At 45.7% G+C, this 21,951-nt stretch overlaps 1 protein-coding gene across 2 annotated transcripts in view; it reads right to left on the bottom strand.

The window, feature by feature from the left end:
* LOC135541122 (chemokine-like protein TAFA-1) overlaps nucleotides 1-21,951 on the bottom strand; it is a 281,395-nt gene that overhangs the window by 23,775 nt on the left and 235,669 nt on the right. For both annotated transcript variants that reach the window (XR_010455923.1, XM_064967239.1), the window contains exon 3: nucleotides 11,270-11,410. Coding sequence is in view for 1 of the 2 variants with exons in the window: in XM_064967239.1 (XP_064823311.1) it covers nucleotides 11,270-11,410 (141 nt within the window). In the remaining variant the exon portion in view is untranslated. The remainder of the gene's footprint in view (nucleotides 1-11,269; nucleotides 11,411-21,951) is intronic.

Here is a 21,951-nt window from a genome sequence, read left to right as displayed (position 1 = left end):
TGCAGCCTTTAGTCTTTGTATGTTTTCTTTGCTCCTGTCGGCGGGTGTGCAGCGAGAGAGGAGGCATTGTTCTTCTACAGGAGCTACTGCCCTGTTCTGCTGACCTTGTATTGGCACCAGGTTGAGGCCTTGCAGGCTTACTCATCACAATTGGGTCTATAACTGAGTAAAGCATGTTGGGAAAGACAGAGGTCTTCCAATGAGTGAATTTGATGTTCATTTTGTGTGACTTTGTTTAGATGTCATTGGATTTAGACTTTGCACTGTCAACCGTGAGGCAAGGTAATAGTGGAAAGCCAGGTCTGAAGCATTGTTTTAATGCATCCGTACACATACAGCCAGCACAAGTGTGTGTGTGTATAAAGACTACATCTCCTCTGTATAGTCTGAGCAGTGTGTACAGTAGAAGACAATTATTTTATTCTTGCCTTTCTTGATGATATTGCTGCATCATATTATGAAATGCACTGAGTATACCAAACATTAAGAACAGCTTTGTAGTATTGAGTTGTACCCCCTTTTGCCCTCAGAACAGCCTCAATTCATCAGGGCATGGACTCTACAAGGTGTCGAAAGCGTTCCACGGGGATGCTTGCCCACGTTGACTCCAATGCTTTCCACAGTTGTGTCAAGATGGCTGGATGTCCTTTGGGTGGTGGAATATTCTTGATACACACGGGAAACTGTGTGAAAACCCCGCAGCATTGCAGTTCTTGACACAAACCGTTCAATGGCACTTAAATATTTAGTCTTGCCCATTCAACCTCTGAATGGCACCCATACACAATCCATGTCTCAATCATCTCAAGGCTTCTATATCCTTCTTTAACATGTCTCCTCTCCTTCATCTACATGGATTGGAGAGGATTTAACAAGTGACATCAATAAGGGATCATAGCTTTCACATGGATTCACCTGGTCAGCCTATGTCATGGACAGAGCAGGTGTTTAGGTTTTGTATACTCAGTGTATGTAACATTTCACATCTTCAGATATAATGAAGTAAGTATTCTCTTTGAAACATTGTTATCACTAATGATGGTAATGGCCTTGCGTAGGGAAAAGACTGTCTTTTGAAGGGCCTTTTCAAACTACGTAGTTTAGTCCGAGTGCTTTTGATATTCTGCAGCTATTTAGATGGTTCTTTTGATCAGCAGAGTGTGTGGAGGAATCAGGCATCTCTTTCCACCCTTGAAGTAGCTAGCGTCCATGTGTCGTTTCCCCCTGGACGTTGCTCAAATGTACCATGACAACCTGTCATGCTCAGTATTACCCGCCCGCAGCCAAACAGAAGGGTTTATTCTCCATCAGCGGCTAGCACCACACTTAATATGCCCAAGAGGGAAAATAAATGTGTGTCTGTGTGTGTACTGTACAGTATGTGTATGTATGAGAGAAAAAGTGTGTGTGTATTGCTTGTGACAAGAGATCATCACTGCTACAGTATAAATAGTATGTGCGCTGTCTGTGGCATGGTGCAAACAGCATTCTGGGCATGTGTGTGTGTGTGTGTGTGTGTGTGTGTGTGTGTGTGTGTGTGTGTGTGTGTGTGTGTGTGTGTGTGTGTGTGTGTGTGTGTGTGTGTGTGTGTGTGTGTGTGTGTGTGTGTGTGTGTGTGCGTGTAAAAAGTATGTGTACAGTGCGCTTGCATTTCTCATAGCAGGATAAAGGCAGTGGTGTAGTGACAGGCGCCTAATTTGAGCATATTGCATTGGCCTAGCATGGGCTGTGAGAAATAAGCCTGAGTGTTTGACTTGTTAAAAGGGATGTTCCTCACTAAATCCTTGTTGGCCCTGACATAACTGGGACGTAGTTCTACTTGTCAAAGCTAATAATCAATTCCCATGCAGGGATAAGCTTACAGCACTCCCCCACCGAGTATGTGAGGCACCAGCCTCCAGCACAAGCACCACATTCCCATGCATTAATAAATACCCCAATCATTTACCAATCCCAAAGGAAGAATCACACAAATACACATCTCGCATATCCACAAAGGAGTAAATATTACATATAAAAGAATGTAAGTGGAACTGTTTTATCTTAATGCAGTCCCTTTTCTCTGTTCTGTTGAGGGGTTTGCCTGGTTTGATGCTAATGACAGTTAATACACCCAGGATGCTGTCTCAAAGGAGAGTAATCGATCTCTACGTCTTGCCACTCAGTACAGGAGTCCTGGTGCACGTGTAGGGAAGATAGGGTGCTGAGTGTGTGTGTCTGTGTCTCTGGGACAAACACAGCAGGTATCCACTGGAGGGTAAGATGAGCCCGGCTGGATAGCAGCATCGTTACTCATCGTAGATGCAGCATTAATAATAGGAGACCTGGGGATGAGTTGCATCTGGGCCAGCGCACCCCACCATGCCCCACCCCACCACTGAGGGGACAGTCACGGGACATTGACTACACACACGGGTCTATAATCCCTCACGGAGTTGAACAGGGGCCCGCAGGCTCCAAACAAACAACTTTCAGAGAGAGTTCACACACTAAAGTCTTAACACTTTCATTGATGTTCCTTGATTGCGGACTCCTGCGATTTGTACCAACTGGTTCTATTCCCTGAGCCGACGAGGTAAAAAAATCTGTCTATGTGCCCTTGAGCAAGGCACTTAACCCTAATTGCTTCTGTAAGTCGCTTTGAATAAGAGCGTCTCCTAAATGACAAAAATGTAAATGCAAAGTTATAATCATGAGTACAAAATGGCATCTGTTTTTTTTCTCTGTAGTTTTACCTGAAAGAGGTATATGCACCACTGGCACGCTGCCTCCCTCCTTCTGGGGTGCCGTGGTGCTCACTGCTGGAACAACGCTGCTCAGTGACTTGTCAGTTCCATTTCCATCCCCTCTCTCTATATAACAGGCTGTTAATTAATACAGTAACAGGTACAGGGATTCTTTCCTCACTGCAGGAGCCAAGAGCACCGAGGCATGAAGTGTGAGCATCTCTCAGCCCTCCCTTCCCTCCTCTGCATCCCCCTATCCCCTTCTCCTACCATCTCCATTCATTTTCCCCTCCCCACCACCTCACTCCCCATCCTCTCAACTCTCCTCATATCTTGAGCATATCAAACTCTATCACACCAATGTAAGGATATCAATCAGTCTAACATGCTACACTATATCCTTTCAATCAGGTATGTTTTCCCTTTGTGAAATGGACTTAATAACATGCTGAGTGCGTTCCTATGCTCAGACATTGTGGATGCTTAACAGAGCTTACAACGGCTGGATAGGTATTTGAAGTATCAGCTAAAGCAATATACAGTTGAAGTCGGAAGTTTACATACACTTAGGTTGGAGTCATTAAAACTTGTTTTTCAGCCACCACAAATTTCTTGTTAACAAAATATAGTTTTGGCAAGTCGGTTAGGCCATCAACCTTGTGCATGACACAAGTAATGTTTCCAACAATTGTTTACAGACAGATTATTTCCCTTATAATTCACCTTATCACAATTCCAGTGTTTTAGAAGTTTACATACACGAAGTCGACTGTGCCTTTAAGCAGCTTGGAAAATTCCAAAAAATGATGTCATGGCTTTAGAAACTTCTGATAGGCTAATTGATATAATTTGAGTCAATTGGAGGTGTACCTGTGGATATATTTCAAGGCTTACCTTCGAACGCAGTGTCTCTTTGCTTGACATCATGGGAAAATCAAAATAAATCAGCCAAGACTTAAGAAATAATATTGTAGACCTCCACAAGTCTGGATCATCCTTGGGAGCAATTTCCAAATGCCTGAAGATACCACGTTCATCTGTACAAACAATAGTACGCAAGTATAAACACCATAGGACCACGCAGCCATCATACCGCTCATGAAGAAGACGTGTTCTGTCTCTTAGAAATGAACGCACTTTGGTGCAAAAAGTGCAAATTATCCCAGAACAACAGCAAAGGACCTTGTGAAGATGCTGGAGGAAACAGCTCCAAAAGTATCTATATCCACAGTAAAACTAGTCCTATATAGACATAACCTGAAAGGACACCCAGAAAGGAAGAAGCAACTGCTCCAAAACCACCATAAAAAAGTCAGACTACAGTTTGCAACTGCACATGGGGACAAAGATCGTACTTTTTGGAGAAATGTTCTCTGGTCTGATGAAACAAAAATAGAACTGTTTGGCAATATTGACCAGGAGGCCTGCAAGCCGAAGAACACCATCCCAACTGTGAAGCACGGGAGGTGGCAGCATCATGTTGTGGGGATGCTTTGCTGCAGGAGGAACTGGTGCACTTCACAAAATAGATGGCATCATGAGGCAGGAAAATATCTCAAGACATCAGTCAGGAAGTTAAATATTGGTCACAAATGGATCCTCCAAATGGACAATGACCCCAAGCAAACTTCCAAAGTTGTGGCAAAATGGCTTAAGGACAACAAAGTCAAGGTATTGGAGTGGCCATCACAAAGCCCTGACCTCAATCCTATTGACATTTCGTGGGCAGAACTGAAAAAGCGTGTGCGAGCAAGGAGGCCTACAAACCTGACTCAGTTACACCAGCTCTGTCAGGAGGAATGGGACAAAATTTACCCAACTTATTGTGGAAAACTTGACCCAAGTTAAACAATTTAAAGGCAATGCTATCAAATACTAATTGAGTGTATGTAACCTTATGTATGTAACCATTCCCACTGGGATTGTGATGAAAGAAATAAAAGCTGAAATAAATCATTCTCAACTATTATTCTGACATTTCACATTCTTAAAATAAAGCGGTGATCCTAACTGACCTAAGACAGGGAATTTCTACTCTGATAAAATGTCAGGAATTGTGAAAAACTGAGTTTAAATGTAATTGGCTAAGGTGTATGTAGACTCCCGACTTCAACTGTATGTCATAGAAATAAGTCAGTCAATGACAGAGTTGATGACGTGGCACGCAACCAGTAGCTGTGGAACACGCCGGCTTTCTTACATTTAGTAAGTCAACCAAGTTCGGAGTCCTTAGCCTTAGGAGCTCAGTTCAAAAGGTTTCAAAAAGTTTACGCCGTTGGTTCCAAGGATGAATTTGCTTAGCTTTGTCGGTCTCATGTGTCAGATGTAGTTAAACAAGCCAATGAAATGGATTGAAGAGGGCAGACATACACCTCCTCATAGTACCGTCATTCATGATGAAGACTATGTCGTTCCTTTGTGAGGACAGTTTTTTATTTTTTCATTTATGAACCTAAGATGCCTTGGGCCATGCAATATTCAACATGGGTAATTCTCATGTCCTCAGCTGTGCATCTAAGGTATTGCTTGTCTCCCACAATCCTTTGCAGCACTCACCAAGATTCGATTTAGTCTCCAATTTAGAGTGCTTTGATATTATCTTAATTGACTTCATTAGGACAGAAGAGAGTCATGCATAGAGTATATTATTTGACACTTTTGAAGTTTACCAGTAAACTACCAGAATGTTGGCATCTTTCAAGGATTGTAGACTAGTATCGAGTGGCCCTTTTGGGATACTTCAGATTATCACAGGTGTAATTATCTCTGCCCCTCTGTGTGTGTCACGACTTCTGCCGAAGTCGTTGCCTCTCCTTGTTCGGGCAGTGCACGGCGTTCGACGTCACCGGACTTCCAGCCATCATTGATCCATTTATCATTTTCCATTGGTTTTGTCTTGTCTTCCCACACACCTGTTTTCAATCCCATTCATTACCTGTTGTGTATTTAACCCTCTGTTTCCCCTCATGTCTTTGTCAGAGATTGTTTATCGTCAGTGTAGTGATTTTTGTATAGGTGCGCTACGAGTCTTCGTACCCATATTTATATTCATTTTTTCTATTTAGTGTTATGGAGCATGTTACTTGGACATTATTAAAAGACTCCATTTTACACTCCGTTTGACTCTCCTGCGCCTGACTTCCCTGCCACCTATACACATGTCTGACAGAATCTCTGACCAACAATATGAAGTCAGCAGGAGAGGACACTATGCTCATGGAGCTGGAGGAACGCGTTCAGGAACAAGCGAGGGAGCTTGACTGTATAAGCTCCGTCATGGATCGCATTGTCCAGAATATGGATCGCTGGGAGAGACAGGGAGTTTCTCCAGCGCCACCACCACCACAACCGGAATCTCCCTTGAACGTTTTTTCCTCTCCGGAACCGAAGATCCATTTATCCCTACCCATGGGATACAACGGAGATACTGCCGGCTGCCAGGGTTTCCTCCTCAAACTGAACTTATATCTAGCCACAGCCTCCCCAGTACCATCTGACCGTGAGAAGAGTTACGCCCTCGTCTCATGCCTCACCGGGAAAGCCCTGGAATGGGCCAGCACTGTGTGTAGAAGGGAGGATGCGGCGTTGGACCATTTTGAGGAGTTCACCCACCAATTCCGGACAGTAGTCGATCATCCACCTGAAGGCAAAGCAGCGGGTGAGCTCCTCTATCACCTGAGGCAGGAGACGAGGAGTGCACAGGAGTTTGCTTTGGAGTTTAGGACCTTGGCTGCCGGCGCTGGATGGAGCGACAGGGCCCTGATCGACCATTGTAGTCTACGCGAGGACGTCCGTCGGGAGCTGGCCTGTAGAGACACCACCCTCACCTTCGACCAGCTGGTGGACATGTCCATCAAGCTGGACAACATGCTGGCTACTCGTGGACGTCTAGATCAGGGTCTGGTTGTTCCATCCTCCCGCACCCTCTCTCCCGAACCTATGGAATTGGGAGGGATGGTGCGCAGGGAGACCGGAGGGTGTTCCCGCTGGAGCACCATTCATGGTCGCAGAGGGCACACTGCTGGTCGGTGCCGGGTTGGTTCCTCTGGGAATAGAGAAGGCAGGCAGGGCATTCAGGCTTCACCCCAGGTGAGTAGGCACCATTCTCATCCAGAGCCCTCTGCTGCACTAATGTTTGTCTCGGTCTCTTTTCCTGATTTTTTTCCCTGCATTCCCAGTATAAGGCACTAGTAGATTCAGGTGCGTCTGGGAATTTCATTAATAAAAGTTTAGCTCATAGTTTAGGGATCCCTATTGTTCCTGTGGATATGCCTTTCCCTATTCATGCCTAAGATAGTTGACCATGAGGGTCAGGGTTTATCAGGGAGGTAACCGCACCTTTGTGTATGATAACGCAGGAGGGTCACAAGGAGAAGATTAGTCTTTTCCTTATTGATTCTCCTGTGTATTCTGTGGTGCTAGGCCTACCCTGGTTAGCTTGCCATAACCCCACCGTTTCTTGGCCACAGAGGGCTCTCACGGGGTGGTCGCGAGAATGCTCAGGTAGGTGTTTAGGGGTTTCCGTTGGTGCTACTACGGTGGAAAGTCCAGACCAGGTCTCCACCGTGCGCATTCCCCCCGAATATGCCGATTTGACTCTTGCCTTCTGTAAAAAGAAGGCGACTCAATTACCACCCCATCGACGGGGGGATTGTGCGATAGATCTCCTGGTAGACGCTGCATATCCCAAGAGTCACGTGTATCCCCTGTCGCAAGCAGAGACGGAGGCTATGGAGACATATGTCTCTGAATCCCTGCATCAGGGGTTCATTCAGACATCCATTTCACCCGTCTCTTCGAGTTTCTTTTTTGTGAAAAAAAAGGATGGCGGTTTACGCCCGTGCATTGATTATCGAGGTCTTAATAAAATCACAGTGAAATATAGTTACCCGCTACCTCTGATCAATACGGTTATTGAGTTAATGCACGGGGCACATTTTTTCACAAAATTGGATCTCAGGAGTGCGTACAATCTGGTGCGTATTCGGAAGGGTGATGAGTGGAAGACGGCATTTAGCACCACCTCAGGTCATTATGAGTACCTTGTCATGCCATATGGGTTGATGAATGCTCCATCAGTTTTCCAATCATTTGTAGATGAGATCTTCAGGGACCTGCACGGGCAGGGTGTAGTGGTGTATATCGATGATTTTCTGATATACTCTGCTACACGCGCCGAGCATGTGTCCCTGGTGCGCAGGGTGCTTGTTGGAGCATGATCTATATGTCAAGGCTGAGAAATGCTTGTTCTTCCAACAATCCATCTCCTTCCTAGGGCATCAGATTTCCACTTCAGGAGTGGAGATGGAGAGCGACCGCATTACAGCCGTGCGTAATTGGCCGACTCCAACCACGGTAAAGGAGTTGCAGCGTTTTTTCGGGTTTGCCAATTACTACCGGAGGTTTATCCGGGGTTTTGGTCAGGTGGCTGCTCCCATGACCTCACTGCTAAAGGGGGGCCCGGTGCGCTTGCAGTGGTCGGCTGAGGCGAACAGGGCTTTTGGGCACCTGAAGACTCTGTTTACCTCTGTGCCTGTGTTGGTTCATCCGGATCCCTCTTTGCCATTCACAGTGGAGGTGGACGCATCCGAAGCTGGGATAGGAGCAGTGCTCTCTCAGCGTTCAGGTACACCACTGAAGCTTCGCCCCTGTGCTTTCTTTTCGAAGAAGCTCAGCCCGGCGGAGCGAAACTATGATGTGGGGAACCGAGAGCTGTTAGCTGTCATAGAAGCCTTGAAGGTGTGGAGGCATTGGCTTGAGGGGGCTAAACACCCTTTTCTCATCTGGACTGACCACCGCAATCTGGAGTACATCCGGCAGGCAAAGAGATTGAATCTTCGCCAGGCAAGGTGGGCCATGTTTTTCACTCGTTTTGTGTTTACTCTTTCTTACAGACCAGGCTCCCAGAACATTAAGACAGACGCATTGTCTCGGCTGTATGACACAGAGGAGCGATCCATGGATCCCACTCCCATACTCCCAGCTTCGTGTCTGGTGGCGCCTGTAGTGTGGTGGGAGCTGGACGCGGACATTGAGCGGGCGTCACGTGCAGAGCCCTCTCCCCCTGAGTGTCCAGCTGGTCGTCTGTACGTTTCGTCTGCTGTCCGCGACCGATTGATCTATTGGGCTCACACGTCACCCTCCTCTGGTCATCCTGGGATAGGTCGGACGATGCCCTGCCTTGATGGGAGGTACTGGTGGCCCACTTTAGCTAAGGACGTGAGGATTTATGTTTCTTCCTGCTTGGTGTGCGCCCAGTGCAAGGCTCCTAGACACCTGCCCAGAGGTAAGCTACAACCTCTACCCGTTCCTCAACGGCCCTGGTCGCACCTGTCGGTGGATTTTTTGACTGATCTTCCACCTTCACAGGGTTACACCACGATCCTGGTCATTGTGGATCGGTTTTTAAAGTCCTGTTGTCTCCTCCCTTTGCCCGGTCTCCCTACGGCCTTACAAACTGCAGAGGCCCTGTTTACACACGTTTTCCGGCACTATCGGGTGCCTGAGGATATAGTGTCTGACCGAGGTCCCCAGTTCACATCAAGGCTCTGGAAGGCGTTCATGGAGCGTCTGGGGATCTCGGTTAGTCTTACCTCAGGTTTTCACCCCGAGAGTAATGGGCAGGTGGAGAGAGTTAACCAGGATGTGGGTAGGTTTCTGCGGTCTTATTGCCAGGATCGGCCGGGGGAGTCGGCGAAGTTTGTGCCCTGGGCAGAGATGGCTTAGAACTCGCTACGTCACTCCTCCACTAACCTTACTCCTTTTCAATGTGTATTAGGGTATCAGCCGGTTCTGGCTCCTTGGCATCAGAGCCAGACCGAGGCTCCTGCAGTGGACAATTGGTTTCGGCGCGCTGAGGAAACCTGGGACGCAGACCAAGTCCACCTTCAGCGTGCCATAAGGCGCCAGAAAATTGGCGCAGACCGTCGCCACAGTGAGGCCCCAGTGTTCGCACCAGGAGACAGGGTCTGGCTCTCGACCCGAAACCTGCCCCTCCGCCTGCTCTGCCGGAAGCTGGGTCCGCGGTTTGTGGGGCCGTTTAAAGTCCTGAGGAGAGTGAATGAGGTATGTTATAGGTTACAACTGCCCACTAATTACCGTATTAACCCCTCGTTCTATGTGTCTCTCCTCAGGCCAGTGGTGGCTGGCCCGCTCCAGGAGGCTGAAGTGCGTGATGTTCCTCTGCCTCCTCTAGACATCGAGGGGGTCCCGGCGTACTCTGTTCGATCCATTTTTGATTCGAGATGTTGGGCGAGGGGCCTTCAGTACCTCGTGGACTGGGAGGGTTACGGGCCGGAGGAGAGATGCTGGGTTCCGGTGGAGGACGTGTTAGATCCTTCCATGTTATCAGAATTCCACCGTCTCCATCCGGATCGCCCTGCACCTCGCCCTCCGGGTCGTCCCCGAGGCCGGTGTCGACGCGCGGCTGGAGCCGCGCGTCAGGGGGAGGGTACTGTCACGACTTCTACCGAAGTCGTTGCCTCTCCTTGTTCGGGCAGTGCTCGGCGTTCGACGTCACCGGTCTTCTAGCCATCATTGATCCATTTTTCATTTTCCATTGGTTTTGTCTTGTCTTTCCACACCTGTTTTCAATCCCATTCATTACCTGTTGTGTATTTAACCCTCTGTTTCCCCTCATGTCTTTGTCAGAGATTGTTTATCGTCAGTGTAGTGATATTTGTATAGGTGCGCGACGGGTCTTCGTACCCATATTTATTTATATTCATTTTTTCTATTTAGTGTTATGGAGCATGTTACTTGGACATTATTAAAAGACTTCATTTTACAGTCCGTTTGACTCTCCTGCGCCTGACTTCCCTGCCACCTATACACATATGTCTGACAGTGTGGCCTTATCACATGTAAACTATATGAAATGATTCAATAACATTATTTTTAATTAATAAAATGGGATGAAAAAGCTGTAAAACATTATCGTAAATATAAAACATCAAGGATTTCAGCATAGCATTTTTTTACACTGATTTATTTTACTATGTCAATATGTACTTGTTGTAAATGTTGTGGCGTCAAACTGGTGACAGTTGTGAAAAATGTCAATAGTTGGACAAGTTGCAAAGGTAATTGAAAATAGTGCCTTTGTCCTTTCATTAATTAGACTATTTTATCTTGAACAATATGGTGTATCTACATGGACAATATGGACGAGATATGAAAATAAATACTATATATGACTACATTTTTTGAAAGTTATTCAAGTATAAATTACCTACATTTCTGCCATAGATTTTCAGTTAATTACTAAAATGACTGAAAATTCCAGTAACGTGGGTAAAATGCCAGTAGCTTTGTAACCCTAATCATGTAAGAATGAGCCACATTAGGAAGAAAGCTGTTGAAACACCTCAACGTGTGCCAGTCTCATTCAAAAGTATGTAAAAGCAATATTGTAATTACAATTAGCGATAAATTATTGTAAAAAAAAGTACCGCTACACTACATTTAGAGAACTACTTCTTTTGAGAATATTAAGCCATATGTGATATTAAAAAGTGAAAAACATGCTATGAACATGTCCTTACCATCCACACAAGAGGGTTTGTTGCGTGTCGTCCCGGCCACCTTTCCCGGTAGACAGGAGCACTTGACGGTCTGGGAGCGCTCCTCAATACGGTTCTTATTACAGCACCGGTGGGCTGCGATCACCTCACACGTCCCTCCTTCTGAGGACACACACAGAGGGACAGAGACACGTGGTTAGCCGACACATGGAACTGAGGAGTTTGGTTGGTTAATTACTGTGGAACATATACTACAACGTCAAGAGTAGGGTTGATGTTCGATGATGTTTGGTATATGTACAAAATGGTGTTAGAAATTAAATAGATCCCTGATGTGAATTCTATATAGAACAAATTTGACGGTGTGCTATAAAAATACATTGTACTTAATAGGCCCATAATGCTTCTTTTAATTAGCTTCTATGGTTACTCACTCCATCTTTTTAAATGGCTACATTTATCTGAGGGTAAATACCTTTCTGTTGTTTATAACCACATGAACTTAATTAAATCATGAGTTCATATAATCACATAGTACACATTGTAAAAATACTACTGAAAATAAATGTAAGGCACATAACATGCAATTACTATGTTATCCTCTTCACCACAGCATGCGCTGCAAATTGCCCGTAGAGGCATTTAGATGATTCTAATTTGACTCTCAGGGTTTCTCAAACCATTACAAATCCCTCCCTGATGAGGAAATCATGCTCTGCTCTTGCATTAATGTGGCTCTCCTTGCATCCCTGAGAGCCTGCATATGATAATCATCTGTTCCAGTAGGTTCAGGAGTGAAGGCCTGGAGAAACGGAGCAATTAAATCTCATTATTACAACACACACCAGGCCTTAACCAGGCTGACTGGGTTAAACCAGCCTCCACTAACAATGGCTCTTCTACAGAGGTGACATCATTTACAACAACTGCAGCACAATGGACCTCGTTCTGACAAAAGAGGGTGTCAAAATAATGTGGAGGAGAAATGTGCCACTGATGGGTCAAAGTAACAATAGGGATCACCCTGGGGAGCGAGGGGCTGATGGAGCCTAGGGACATCCCTCCTCTCCATAAAATGGAGAGAGGAGAATGGAGAGAGAGGATGGATAGTGAGAGAGAGGGCAGGGGCCTGCCAGAGCACCGACTGGGCCGGTGAGTAATGAGGGAGCCACTGGAAGTGCCCCTTTCACATAGTTATAAAGTGGCGTGCTAATGCAGCCAGCGGAGCTGCTGGAGAGGGGCCCTCCATCACCGTGTGGCCCTCTCCTCACGCCCCAGGAAAAACTCTTCATCTTCCTCTGACAGCCGTCACCACAGACACCATCGTCCAACAATTAAACTGAAGCTCACAGAGGAGAGGAGAGAGGGATGATCAAAGGGAGAATAGGTAAAAGGGAGCCAAAGAACTTGTCCTCTTTTTGTAGCAGTGTGATTTTCTTCATGGTGGTATTGCATTTTAAACATGCTGGTAAAATCGTTATGTTGTCTTATTGGAGGATGACTGTGTCAACGTTTGAAGTTGCTGGATCTTGAAAAAAATATCTGAACTGAGCTTGGTAACACTTTTCTTTTCACATTTTCATCAAGGTCTGCCATGCCCAGACCACAGGCAGAGAAGACTGGGATTAAAAGGAGTACATTTGCAGTTATGTTGGCCACCGCTGTCCTGCAGAATTAATGTCACTCTCCACAAGCTTAGTTTTTGATACAGTATAACGGCCATGAGGCATAACATAAACCATAAAAGTGAGGAAAGAATCCCTTGAGTGCACTATATTTAAACCCCAAAACTCACAATATGTTGGATTTATTCAATATTTTACTGGTAGTTTCCTGCCTGGAGACATGCTTTCAAGCCTGTTGTAGAGGCAGCCCTCACAAAATGCCCACCTTCAAGTCCTGACTACTTAGGGAATATTTATCATACCCCCTGGCCTTTTGTCGATGTTGGTCAAAAACCACAATGATTCCATCAGACTCCTAAATTCTGAAAATGCATTGCTATGAGGAATCAATTATTCTGTCAATAAGAAATGCAAACCGATGTGATGAACATGTACCGGTGTCCCCTCTTCATTTGATCACTCTGTTGTCACAGAGCATTTTCAAGGTTTAAAAAGGCTTCTCAAGTTTGTAAATTCCACTTAAATATGTCAGACTTGATTTGCCAAAATGAAAAATGTATCAACTCCTGCAAATATGTCCATTATTTATAATCCATATAATTCACATGTCCTGTTGCTGTAGAATTATTTTTCTGATGTGAGAAACTGGTCAAATTAAGATTGGATATCTGTATGAAATGAATTTCAAAGGACATTCAAAGAATATGGTATCATCTCTTCTTCCAAACTCATCTCTTCTATCTCACCTCCATATGGGATATTTGATCAAAACATAGGACTTGCGTGTGTGTGTCTGTGTGTTTGTGTATGTGCGTGTGTGTGTTCTTGCATTTGGGCATGCCTGTGTGTATATGTATCAGAATGCATGCGTGTTTGTGATTGTGTGTGCGTGCCTGTGTGTGCACGCATGTGTGTATGTGTACGTGTATGCGCACGCATGTGTGTGTTATTTAGCTCCAGACCCTGGGGTGAGATAAGCAGCTCTATGTCCAGCCATCAGCCAGGTGGACATTAGAGCAGTTAACTCAGTACCATCTGTGCAGACAGAGAATGGGAGCAGTACAATAGACCTGATCGGACACCATGGGGCCAGAGGGGAGTGATATGCAGAGGACAAATGGGCACTTGGACAGTACATTATGCTGTCCACATACAGTACACCTAAGCTCACTTGGACCATGTCAGCATGGGGCTAATACATGTCTATTCTGTTTGTGTGTGTGTGCTTGCATGCCTGTGTGCTGCATGTCTGTGTGCTGCATGTCTGTGTGCTGCATGCCTGTGTGATGCATGCCTGTGTGCTGCATGCCTGTGTGCTGCATGTCTGTGTGCTGCATGCCTGTGTGATGCATGCCTGTGTGCTGCATGCCTGTGTGCTGCATGCCTGTGAGTGTGTGTATCTGTTCCTGGCCTGTGTGTGCACATTTGTGTGTGTGTCTGTGTATTTGTCTTTGTGTATGTGAATGTAAACAAGGTGCACTGTACATGTATGTGTGCAGGCGCGCGTGCATGTGTGTTTGATTGATGAACTGTACACAGGCTGTCACACAGCTAGAAGGGTTAATTCAAACAGGTAAGATGGGGTAGGTGGTTCTGCTTTCTACCCTTTGGTGGGATGAGGTGAAGGGCATCAATGAGAGCATCGACTGGTCATTTTTCTTCTCGGTGCCCACAGTGACAGCAGTCATTAGGCGACTGGTTTAGGTGATTATGTTTAAGGAAATCAATTCTTCATTGTTTTCAGCTTAGCCCAACGGCCAATTAAAACCCCACTAACGAAGGAGCGCTGGAATATGAAGAGAGAGAAGAGATGAGAAATGGAAGCTTACAGATCAGAGTCATTATTCACAGTAATGAATTAACCACTCATGATTAAAAAGCAAAGAAACCCAAGTTTGAAAGCAGTAGTAAGGTAGGCTTGGATGTGTGCTGCATGGTGTGTAATGTTTTTCACCCACGCATATGCACATTCCAGTATGAATATCCTATGGCAACATCAGATGAAGAGAAAACTCACTGGAAAGAGAAGGAGCTTTGTGTTTTGACACTTTGGGGGACAGGGGTGTGCGGACTACCATCTCCCCTGTCACTAAATCTGTCCAGTTCAGACATGGAGACAAAAGCACTGTTTTTGTCTGTCAATGCAGAGATAACAGAACGCCCCCCCAGAAAACCAAAATTGTGACTTGTTTTAGGAAAGTAGGCGTATGTCGCGTGTCACTACTTCACAGGTGAATTTTTTTTTGATAAAAATGTGTTTTTTGGCAGAAATGCCTTCTGGAACATGTGAACTTTCATGTTCCTTAATTAATTACAAACTTGAATTCCATCTGTAAATACAAATACAATTGTTAAATTATGAGCTTAGTTGGTTTAGCCATGGAAAAAGACTGGAACCTTCCCGGTAGCCATGATTGGCTGAAATAATGGATGGGCTGGATATGCCGAGAGATGACTTTGGATTGGTCTGCCATGTAGCATGCGTCAGTCTATAACATGACCTGCTCAGTATGTGTAGGTAATCCTTTCTAACGTGTCTTTTTTGAAAGATTTCACAAAGAACTTCAAAGGTTTTGCTCTCCACTTTCTGCAGGACCAAGTTTTGAAATCAGTGGAACGCCCGGTGGAAGCAGAGTATGACAGCAAAGGACATGGAAAAAAGATCTGAGTTAAAAAGAGAACACACAAGCTTTTTTTATAAAACACCTGTCTCTGGATTACATCTTCAAAATAAGGGCAACCATGGCCTCTGTGACAGAGAGGGAGAAGCATTAATCCTTGTAAAAGAGTCTAGCTAGCAACATTTTAAGATCTTTATGTTTCTAGTTTTGTCAGAAAGTCATTTTCATGCAAGTTAAAGCTTACTGTTAGCTAGCTAGCTAATGTTAGCAGTCTGGCTCGCTAGCTAACATTACGTGTATGATCTGTGTAGTAATATTATTTGTATTTTAGAGCCATTAGCATTATTACCACCAGGTACAACCCTAAATCTGTAAACAAGGGCACCCTCATAGACATCATCCTGACCAACTGGCCCTCCAAATACACCTCCGCTGTCTTCAATCAGGATCTCAGTGATCACTGCCTCATTGCCTGTATCCACTACAGGCCCGCAGTCAAACGACCACCCCTCATCACTGTCAAACACTCCCTAAAACACTTCTGCGAGCAGACCTTTCTAAACGTCCTGGTCCGGGTATCCTGGAAGGATATTGACCTCATCCCGTCAGTTGAGGATGCCTGGTCATTCTTTAAAAGTAACTTCCTCACCATCTTAGATAAGCATGCTCTGTTAAATAAATGCAGAACTAAGAACAGATATAGCCCTTGATTCACTCCAGACATGACTGCCCTCGACCAGCACAAAAACATCCTGTGGCGGACTGCAATAGCATCGAATAGTCCCCGCGATATGCAACTGTTCAGGGAAGTCAGGAACCAATACACGCAGTCAGTCAGGAAAGCTAAGGCCAGCTTCTTCAGGCAGAAGTTTGCATCCTGTAGCCCCAACTCCAAAAAGTTCTGGGACACTGTGAAGTCCATGGAGAACAAGAGCACCTCCTCCCAGCTGCCCACTGCATTGAGGCTAGATAACACGGTCACCACCGATAAATCCATGATTATCGAAAACTTCAACAAGCATTTCTCAACGGCTGGCCATGCCTTCCGCCTGGCTACTCCAACATCGGCCAACAGCTCCGCCCCCACCGCAGCTTCTCGCCCAAGCCCTTCCAGGTTCTCCTTTACCCAAATCCAGATAGCAGATGTTCTGAAAGAGCTGCAAAACCTGGACCCGTACAAATCAGCTGGGCTTGACAATCTGGACCCTCTATTTCTGAAACTATCCGCCGCCATTGTCGCAACCCCTATTACCAGCCTGTTCAACCTCTCTCTCATATCGTCTGAGATCCCCAAGGATTGGAAAGCTGCCGCAGTCATCCCCCTCTTCAAAGGGGGAGACACCCTGGACCCAAACTGTTACAGACCTATATCCATCCTGCCCTGCCTATCTAAGGTCTTCGAAAGCCAAGTCAACAAACAGGTCACTGACCATCTCGAATCCCACCGTACCTTCTCCGCTGTGCAATCTGGTTTCCGAGCCGGTCACGGGTGCACCTCAGCCACACTCAAGGTACTAAACGATATCATAACCGCCATCGATAAAAGACAGTGCTGTGCAGCCGTCTTCATCGACCTTGCCAAGGCTTTCGACTCTGTCAATCACCATATTCTTATCGGCAGACTCAGTAGCCTCGGTTTTTCGGATGACTGCCTTGCCTGGTTCACCAATTACTTTGCAGACAGAGTTCAGTGTGTCAAATCGGAGGGCATGCTGTCCGGTCCTCTGGCAGTCTCTATGGGGGTGCCACAGGGCTCAATTCTCGGGCCGACTCTTTTCTCTGTATATATCAATGATGTTGCTCTTGCTGCGGGCGATTCCCTGATCCACCTCTACGCAGACGACACCATTCTATATACTTCCGGCCCGTCCTTGGACACTGTGCTATCTAACCTCCAAACGAGCTTCAATGCCATACAACACTCCTTCCGTGGCCTCCAACTGCTCTTAAACGCTAGTAAAACCAAATGCATGCTTTTCAAACGATCGTTGCCTGCACCCGCATGCCCGACGAGCATCACCACCCTGGATGGTTCCGACCTTGAATATGTGGACACCTATAAGTACCTAGGTGTCTGGCTAGACTGTAAACTCTCCTTCCAGACTCATATCAAACATCTCCAATCGAAAATCAAATCAAGAGTCGGCTTTCTATTCCGCAACAAAGCCTCCTTCACTCACGCCGCCAAACTTACCCTAGTACAACTGACTATCCTACCGATCCTCGACTTCGGCGATGTCATCTACAAAATTGCCTCCAACACTCCACTCAGCAAACTGGATGCAGTTTATCACAGTGCCATCCGTTTTGTCACTAAAGCACCTTATACCACCCACCACTGCGACTTGTATGCTCTAGTCGGCTGGCCCTCGCTACATATTCGTCGCCAGACCCACTGGCTCCAGGTCATCTACAAATCCATGCTAGGTAAAGCTCCGCCTTATCTCAGTTCACTGGTCACGATGGCAACACCCATCCGTAGCACGCGCTCCAGCAGGTGTATCTCACTGATCATCCCTAAAGCCAACACCTCATTTGGCCGCCTTTCGTTCCAGTACTCTGCTGCCTGTGACTGGAACGAATTGCAAAATCCCTGAAGTTGGAGACTTTTATCTCCCTCACTAACTTCAAACATGTGCTATCTGAGCAGCTAACCGATCGCTGCAGCTGTACATAGTCTATTGGTAAATAACCCACCCATTTTCACCTACCTCATCCCCACACTGTTTTTATTTATTTACTTTTCTGCTCTTTTGCACACCAGTATCTCTACCTGTACATGACCATCTGATCATTTATCACTCCAGTGCTAATCTGCAAAATTGTAATTATTCGCCTACCTCCTCATGCCTTTTGCACACAATGTATATAGACTCTCCTTTTTTGTACTGTGTTATTGACTTGTTAATTGTTTACTCCATGTGTAACTCTGTGTTGTCTGTTCACACTGCTAAGCTTTATCTTGGCCAGGTCGCAGTTGCAAATGAGAACTTGTTCTCAACTAGCCTACCTGGTTAAATAAAGGTGAAATAAAAAAAAAATTAAAAAAAATTCTCGGGCCGACTCTTTTCTCTGTATATATCAATAATGTTGCTCTTGCTGCGGACGATTTGCTGATTCACCACTACACAGACGACACCATTCTGTATACTTCTGGCCCTTCCTTGGACACTGTGCTATCTAACCTCCAAACGAGCTTCAATGCCATACAACACTCCTTCCATGGCCTCCAACTGCTCTTAAACGCTAGTAAAACCAAATGCATGCTTTTCAACCGTTCGCTGCATGCACCCGCACGCCCGACTAGCATCACCACCCTGGATGCTTCCGACCTAGAATATGTGGACATCTATAAGTACCTAGGTGTCTGGCTAGACTGTAAACTCTCCTTCCAGACTCATATCAAACATCTCCAATCTAAAATCAAATCTAGAGTCGGCTTTCTATTCCGCAACAAAGCCTCCTTCACTCACGCCGCCAAATTTACCCTAGTAAAACTGACTATCCTACCAATCCTTGACTTCGGCGATGTCATCTACAAAATAGCTTCCAATAATCTACTCAGCAAACTGGATGCAGTTTATCACAGTGCCATCCGTTTTGTTACTAAAGCACCTTGTACCACCCACCACTGTGACCTGTATGCTCTAGTCGGCTGGTCCTCGCTACATATTCGTCGCAAGACCCACTGGCTCCAGGTCATTTACAAGTCCATGCTAGGTAAAGCTTCGCCTTATCTCAGTTCACTGGTCACGATGGCAACACCCACCCGTAGCACACGCTCCAACAGGTGTATCTCACTGATCATCCCTAAAGCCAACACCTCATTTGTCCGCCTTTCCTTCCAGTTCTCTGCTGCCTGTGACTGGAACGAATTGCAAAAATCGCTGAAGTTGGAGACTTTTATCTCTCTCACCAACTTTAAACATCTGCTATCTGAGCAGCTAACCGATCGCTGCAGGTGTACATAGTCTATCGGTAAATAGCCCACCCAATTTACCTACCTCATCCCTATACTGTTTTTTTATTTATTTACTTTTCTGCTCTTTTGCACACCAGTATATCTTCCTGCACATGACCATCTGATCATTCATCACTCCAGTGTTAATCTGCTAAATTGTAATTATTCAACTACCTCCTCATGCCTTTTGCACACAATGTATATAGACTATTTTTTTCGACTGTGTTATTGACTTGTTTATTGTTTACTCCATGTGTAACTCTGTGTTGTTGTCTGTTCACACTGCTATGCTTTATCTTGGCCAGGTCGCAGTTGTAAATGAGAACTTGTTCTCAACTCAACTAGCCTACCTGGTTAAATAAAGGTGAAATAAAAAATATTTTTTAATTTTTTATTAGGTATAGCCTTATGTTAGCTGGCTAGCTAACATTTTACCCTAGTTGATTAGCTACCTGCAGATTCACACAGGGTAGTAACATTATGAGTTTAGCAATGAGTTTAGCATTATGTTTAGCAAGCTAGCTACATGTCTAAATAAAAGACTCCACTATGCAAGTAACCATTTCATAGTACCATTTACACCTTCTGTATCCTGTGCTTGTGACATACACTACCATTCAAAAGTTTTGGGTCACTTAGAAATGTCCTTGTTCTTGAAAGAAAGGCACATTTTTTTCCCATCATCAGCAACCATCACTCCTGCGTTCCAATAGCACGTTGTGTTAGCTAATCCAAGTTTATCATTTTAAAAGCCTAATTGATCATTAGAAACCCCTTTTGCAATTATGTTAGCACTGCTGAAAACTGTTGTTCTGATTAAAGAAGTAATAAAACGGGCCTTCTTTAGACTAGTTGAGTATCTGGAGCATCAGCATTTGTGGGTTTGATTACAGGTTCCAAATGGCCAGAAACTGTCAGGACCCGGTTACGAACCTGGGTCTCCGGAGTGACAAACAGTCCGATGGAGCCAGCGAGGATAAAGGTGGGGACTCGGAGCTGGGACTGATAGGGGCTAGAGGTCTACGGTTGAGTTCTCTCTCTCTCTCAGACGCTGGTCAATGCGTGAGGCCAACTTGATCAGGGACTCGAGATTGTCCGGTGGTTCCCGAGTGGCCAGTTCATCTTGGATAGTGTCGGAAAGGCCTTTCAGAAAGCACACCGTGAGCGCCTCGTTGTTCCATTCACTTGCTGCTGCCACCGTGCGGAACTGGATGGCATAGTCCGTCACGCTGCGCCAACCTTGGTGGAGAGTCAGGAGCTGTTTGGCTGAGTCAGAACCACTGCTTGGGCCTTGAAACACTCGTTTGAATTCCTCAGCAAAGGCAGAGTAGCTGGCACAGCAGGAACTATGGGCATCCCACACAGCAGTAGCCCAGGCCAGGGCTTTTTCCGACAGCAGGGTGATGATATAAGCGATCTTAGACCGGTCGGTGGGAAACGACGAGGGTTGTAGCTCAAAGGAGAGAGAACATTGGGTGAGAAACCCTTTACAAGCACTTGTATCACCTGAGAACCGTTGGGGAGGTGGAAGACGAGGTTCAGCCAGGGGGTTAACTGCCATGGGTACGTGAATCTGAGGTACTGGGACGGGAACTGTTGCCGGGGTAAGACGATCAGATATTTGCTTAATGGAAGTCAGCATCTCCAACAGAAGATGAGAATGTCTAGCCATTAAGGCCTCTTGCTGAACCAGGGCGGCTTCGTGGCGTTGGACAGTCTCCTGGTGGTGGGACAGCATGGCAAAAAGGTCCTGGGAACTGGCTGCCTCTGGGTTCATTTTTGGCTCTGTGTTTCTGTCAGGACCCGGTTACAAACCTGGGTCTCCGGAGTGAGAAACAGTCACTTAACCAACTGAGCCACGAATAGTCAGCAGAACCCAGAAGATGAGGCAGACACAGCAGTACTTAAGACGGTGTATTTAATAAAGTAAAAAGGAGAAGTCCTTCAATACAAAAATGGCAAATCCAAAAGGTGGTAGGAATAGCACAAAAAGCCTCAAGAGATACTCAAAAACAAAAACAGAATTCCACAAGAGCATCCACCGGAATCGACAAGAATACACAGAACACTAGGGCTGGGTGCTAACATACAAACACAGAGCACAGAACTGAGGGAAACTAAGGGTTTAAATACAATCAGGGGAAACGAGGCACAGGTGCAAATAATAATGGGGAACAAGGGAAAAAACATAAGGTCAAAAAGCACAATGGGGGCATCTAGTGACCAAAACCCGGAACAACCCTGGCCAAATCCTGACAGAAACAAATACTTTCTTCTGAAACTCGTCAGTCTATTCTTGTTCTGAGAAATGAATGCTATTCCATGCGAGAAAATGCCAAGAAACTGAAGATCTCGTACAACGCTGTGTACTACTCCCTTCACAGAACAGCGCAAACTGGCTCTAACTAGAATAGAAAGAAGAGTGGGAGGCCGCGGTGCAAAACTGAGCAAGAGGACAAGTACATTAGAGTGTCTAGTTTGAGAAACTAGACAGTT

Source organism: Oncorhynchus masou, chromosome 6 (assembly GCF_036934945.1).
Source record: "Oncorhynchus masou masou isolate Uvic2021 chromosome 6, UVic_Omas_1.1, whole genome shotgun sequence".
Lineage (NCBI taxonomy): Eukaryota > Metazoa > Chordata > Actinopteri > Salmoniformes > Salmonidae > Oncorhynchus > Oncorhynchus masou.
Note: the sequence above shows the minus strand (reverse complement) of the source record. Positions and strands in the feature narration are given on the sequence as shown.